Below are 5,932 nucleotides of genomic sequence, written 5' to 3'. Positions count from 1 at the left end.
GAGATGCATCGAGAGACATTGAAGCTAAGGAAGAAGGTGCTCGGGGAGGAGCATCCTGACACGCTGACGAGCATGAATAACCTGGCCTCGGCGCTGAGTCGTCAGGGGAAGTACGCGGAGGCGGAGGAGATGCATCGAGAGGCATTGCGGCTAAGGAAGAAGGTGCAAGGGGAGGAGCATCCTGAGACGCTGACGAGCATAAACAACTTGGCATATCTTCTGGCATTACGATCTCGATTTGTGCAAGCTGCGATCTTCTATGAGAGAGCAATAGCTGGATATCGGCGAGTCCTTGGACCTGATCATCCTACCACCAAGGCGTGTGCGGAGCACTACTCTTCATTCCGGAATTCTCGGGGCAATAAGAAGTAGGCTGAGTTTCGAAGCGAACGAGGACATGTACGGTTGGACAATGCAGCATCCGATCTATCTTACTGAACTATTATATGTACAAGTGCTTGTAGTTACATCGAGATGGAATGTTCTTTTATTGTATATGTATCGCACGCTTGGTGGTCCAGTTCCAATCCGATCTGTTGCTGCTCTTAGATTTCTCGGTTGACCTGCCGCAGCCACGGAATGATAGGTGAAATATTACGGGTACCATACGCGGACTGTCGAAACTTGAGGTGTTGAGGACGTTTTATGATTGGTGGTTTCAGAAACCACACCTAGAGTAGATAAAGTAATGCATCCGAGCCACGTGAACTTGGAGTGGGGCGGAGATAGCCTCGAGTTGTCTTTGGGGTGAAGGTAATTTTGCAAGAGACTGTAAATGGTTTTATAATTCATAGATTTGCCCAATCGGCTGGCTGGAAGACATCGTTTACTAACCAGTCTCTGTGACGGGTGGAGCCGAGGAGTTTACCGAACCCAGGTTCTATTGGCCAGCTTTCGATTGCATAGTTAGATATCAAAATGTCTCGCCCAGGTCGTTACAGCATAAAAACAACATCTACGCCTGTATAAGCCAGGTTACTCTGGAGGCATTGCTCTCCCAATTGTTTGTTGTCAATAGAACAGCGCCTCCACCGCCTATGGGTATTTTTGAGAGTCATTTAGGCATGTCGTCAGCTGGCGTCTTCCCCGCCACCCCGAGCATCACTGACCCCGATGGCTACACCCTCCGTGACTATCCCCGTTCCAGTCCTAGTGATGCCCTTCTTCAAATCGACGAAGTTAGCTTTGACCCACCACAGAAATCCACAGCACTCAATGACTACCAAGTCTACCTAGCGTCGCAATGGCCTGAGTTCGAGCGTGAGGATGACTTAAAATCCTCAGAGAATCAAGTGAAGCTCGAGCCCTGCGAGACGGAAAAGTTCGTCAACACGATGTAACACAACCCTACCACAACCATCTCGCAGTACGGTCAACTGACATCACCACAGATCCAACTCTACTGCCAGCACCAACTCCAGAGAAGACAGATTACCTGCCAAGTCTCAACCGGCTGAACCACCACGAGATCGAGGGAAAGGTTGGCCGAGGAACTCGGAGGTAGCCACTGCTATCTCCAATACAACAACCACCGCGGGGCGCAACCGAAAACCCACGCGAAAGCCGTCCACCACCATTGAAGTAGGAGACTCGCCAGAAGAGCAGAAGCGGAAACAGTTGCTCGAAAAGAATAGACAGGCTGCTGCAAGGTGGAGAATCAAGAACAAGGAAAAGACGGAAAAGTTACGACGGGAGAATGCGTACCTCAAGGACCAGGTGGCGCGCATGAAGAACCAGATCCAATATATAAATGAGATCCCAGTCGCACACACAAACTACAAAGGATACAAGTCTCCCGAAGAGATCCCGGCCCACCTCAATACCCTTGACAATGACTTTTTCATTCAACAGCTTACCTTCGCCGGCTACGACTTTAGAGAATTTTCTCAGATGGACTTCTCTGGCTTCACGCCTGACAGTCTCTTCTCAACCTCAAATCCCGGCGCAAGCATGTATGCGCCTCTCCAAGAATTCAATCCCACAGCAGAGTTCGACGTACATACTCCAGCAGCCGATTGAAAAAGACACTTACGGCGAGATTATCATCCTTTCCCCACAACAAATACGACGCTTGATCTGTTTTGGTTTCCTAGGAGAGCCGGGGTGAAGGGGCAGTCGACAATGTTGTTTTCCGTCTTGTGCCGACAGAGGAGGCTCGTGTTTGAAGATACCCATCAACAGAAATTCGTTTGTGGCTTCAACTACTATTCTTCGTCATCCCCGAAGATGGTAAAATCCCCATTTTCCCGCCTTTGGCGGCGAACAAGAAGTCCGCTGCCTAGATCATAAACTCGAACGCTATTGTGGGTAAAAAGGGGTTTCCTTATCGCATGTGCATATATAGAAGGGGTGCCCGCAAAGTTGCTTTTCATCAAACGGCGGGGCCTTGAAACAGGACGGTTACTTGCGCAAGAGTTTGAAAAATTATCAACCTCTCTGACATAGATTGCTCTCTCCTTTCTGCTTCCCATCGCTCTGCCTCTCGCTGTGTTCACAACTGCATTCTCTCACGTGCGGTTTTTGCTGCCGGTTCAGCGTGCGATCTCAGCCGGTGAGGCATTTAAGGTTTGAAGAACAGTGCGGCACAGACTGTGCTACAGTACTGCAACAAACGGCTGAGAGGCTTGACGCCGGCCACGGCGCGTCAGTTGTTCACTTCCACGGTCGTCCCCGTGGTGGATTATGCCTCCAATGTCTGGATGCACGCTTTCAAGGACAAGCTCATAGGACCCATTAACCGGGTGCAAAGGATCGGAGCGCAAGCGATTGTGGGGACATTTATGACGGTAGCAACCAGCGTCGCGGAAGCCGAGGCCTGCATCGCACCGGTGCAAGATCGGTTCTGGCGACGGATCATCAAGCTCTGGACGGATATCCATACACTACCGGACACCAACCCACTTCGCAGAAAGACGTCACGGATGCGAAGGTTTCGGCGACAACATCGCTCTCCGTTGTACGAAGTGGCCGAGGTGCTCAAAGATTGTGCGATGGAAGAGCTCGAGACCATCAACCCGTTCACACTGGCACCCTGGGAGCAGCGAGTACACACGATCATCGACGAGGCCGCAGCAGACAAGGTAGATGCGGCGGTGCGGGTAGCGGTCAGCTGCTCGGTGCGCAACGGCCTCGTCGGAATTGGTGGAGCCACTCAGTTGGCAACCTCAACACGCAGCAAGCCCAAGCGTAGGACCTTTCACGCTACGATCGGCACGCGATCACAACAAAATCCATACTCTGGCGAACTCGCCGCGATGGCGCAAGCCCTGAGCTCGTTACCACAGCTGAGGTTTCGTAGGATCGCATTACTGACCAGTAATAAGGCAGCGGTGCTCTCGCTAAGACGACCACGTCAACAGTCGGGACAGGAATACATCGGTCGCATTTACGACTCCATCAGGCAACTACGGAGAGAGGGCAATACAGTGACGGTGATATGGACCCCGGCACATGAAGACAACAAGTGGAAGAAGATCGCCAAAGAAAGGGCACAACAGGCCACCGGGTCGAAGGCTCGACCACCAACACAAAGGCCCGGGATGAAATCTACAATGCTCAACGCGGCACGAGCCAAACGAGGCCCCACCAGAGGCCTGCCAGAGAAGGTCGGAGTACATTCCAAGAGAGTTGACACAGCATTACCCGGCAAACATACAAGGCGGCTGTACGATAGACTGCGATGGAAGGAAGCGAGCGTGCTGGCCCAACTGAGGACGGGCATGGCAAGACTGAACAGCTATCTTTACCGGATCAACGCTGCTTCATCGGATCTATGCGCATGCGGATGTGCGAGAGAGACAGTTGAGCATTTCCTCTTCCGATGTACCAAATGGACAGCGTTCCGAACGGCGATGCTCCATTGCACAGAAACTCACAGGAGCAACCTATCTTTCTACCTAGGCGGAAAGTCACCGACGGATGACAAGTCTTGGACTCCAGACCTGACAGCAGTCCGGGCAACGATTCGATTTGCAATGGCGACAGGACGACTGGATAACACCACCTGACGAAACCACCACCCCCCCTCTCATCATCATTCCGACCCCCTCTGTCTCAACTCGTGGCACAACAAGCAGGCGCGCTTCAGCTGCTGAGGATAGGATGCTGAACACTTGAAGAATGGTCTTCAAGCCAGACTGCCATGGTAAGTTTACTAACACGAGACTCCAAAACGACGTAGCAAGCGAGCGGAGCTGCACAGCGAAGAGGAGATTTAATTTGTATGGGCTTTAAGGAGACTAGGTCATATCTTGAGAATTGTATTAGCAGCTTAGCTTTAGCTTGCCCTTTCGGCTTTGCCGCCGGTCGTAATAAATTGTGTGTGTGTGTGTACTGCAACACCAGCCAACGATTTGCCTCCCACACCTCCTGCCTCCCTGTCGATATTGCTACCTCCGAAATGGTTGGCTCTCGTTGTTCGATGACAGTCACCCTAAAGTTTCGCAAGAGGCACGGACCCTAGGATCTGGCCACAGCATTTCAGATGCACACGAATGGGATTGATAGTCGTTATTAGCGTGTCAATAGTCCTCTCCATCCCCATGTTGGAGGACACAGTATCATTTCCTCTTTCGACGAGTTGCCTTAGTCCTGAACTCCACAGCCCGATGGCTTCCTGGCGTCTGCTCCTCGCCTCTCCTCCACATCTTTCAATGTAAGCGGCTCTTGGGAGACAGGCTCCAGCCTCTGAAATTCCCCGAATCGTCCAGTCAAAGACGTTGTCACGCTATGATTCCTTCGTATCAGCCTTTCTTCGACGCCTTCTCTTTCGATCACATCTGCCTACAAGGGCTCGCTCCGTCTTTTGCTCCCCAACGCTAGGACAGGGCACAGGACGTTGCTGATTCATATTTGATGGCCTTTCAAACTCCCGAATCGTCCAATCGAACACATTATCATGCTCGAAACCCTTGCGGCGAAAGAGGCGACCGAATAAGCCCCGGAGGTACTTATAATCTGGCTTATCCAGTCCACGAATGTAGTTCATGGAGGTTATAAACTCCGCGGGCAGACCCCGGTATGGTTCGGCTACCTTGATCGTCTGCTTCCGCTCGAAAACAAGCCTATTTATCCTGCTATTAGAGAAACTAAGCATCCAAAGGTCAAACGAGAAGTTAATCATCACCTCGACGAGTAAATCCAAAGCATGAACTTAAATCATTTCAATTTTCTCAACGAGTAGATAAGTTTAGCGAACGAAATCGGGCTACTAACTTTCCGAGCTCGGCCTCTGGAACAGTAGAAGATAGTTCATTAGCTAAGACTATCATCGCGCGTTCGTTTGATACTGGAAGCTGTCAAAGGCCATTAAGAACGTTCGATCATTAGGATATTAGGTCACAGTACTAAGCACAAAAAGAAATATAGCTATGTAGGGGAGGTTACAAGAATCCCCGCGACTCACTACTAACGCTTATGCTAAGTTTCATTCAGACGGTCTTTGATAACGGCGGTTATACTGTAAATGTATAAAATATTCACGAATCTGGTTAGGTAGCCATTTATTTCTAACTTAGTTAAGTTTTAACTTCGTAATAAATGGATAGATTCTTAATGCGCATAAATGACAGATACTGTAGTCCTCCTTATCATTGTCGCCGAGTATTTACGCTTTCAATGGCTCTGTTACCGGAAGGGCAACTTCAACTTTTCGATCTAATCCTATCCGATCGCCTTAGACCAACGTACCGTCCAACTTCCTCTAAGAAGCCTATCGAACACATAATCTGCTCGATGGTTGTATCTTGGAGACCCTGAGCTCTCAACTGACCTCGTATTTCATCCTCGGTTCCAGGTCGAAGTTTGCAGGCGCGGGCCAGGTGAAGGGCGACATCAGTCAGTACGAATTGAGCTCTCTCATGTATTTCATTCAGTGCTTGACTGGTTTCGTTCAGTTTTTGATTTTGATGCTGTAAGTTGGCCAAAGTCGAGT

At 50.2% G+C, this 5,932-nt stretch overlaps 1 protein-coding gene across 2 annotated transcripts in view; it reads left to right on the top strand.

Annotated features, from left to right (window-relative positions):
* PV07_10497 overlaps positions 1 to 372 on the top strand; it is a gene marked incomplete at its 3' end in the record, with an annotated part of 3,748 nt that extends 3,376 nt beyond the window's left edge. For both annotated transcript variants that reach the window (XM_016397831.1, XM_016397832.1), the window contains one exon: positions 163 to 372. In XM_016397831.1, coding sequence (XP_016245022.1) covers positions 163 to 372 — 210 coding nt within the window. The remainder of the gene's footprint in view (positions 1 to 162) is intronic.
* Between the last annotated feature and the right edge of the window lie 5,560 nt (positions 373 to 5,932).

The sequence above is a fragment of the Cladophialophora immunda genome, assembly GCF_000835495.1.
Source record: "Cladophialophora immunda strain CBS 83496 unplaced genomic scaffold supercont1.6, whole genome shotgun sequence".
In the NCBI taxonomy this organism is placed as follows: domain Eukaryota; kingdom Fungi; phylum Ascomycota; class Eurotiomycetes; order Chaetothyriales; family Herpotrichiellaceae; genus Cladophialophora; species Cladophialophora immunda.
The sequence above is the reverse complement of the archived record's forward strand: the minus strand, read 5'-3'. Positions and strand labels throughout refer to the sequence as shown.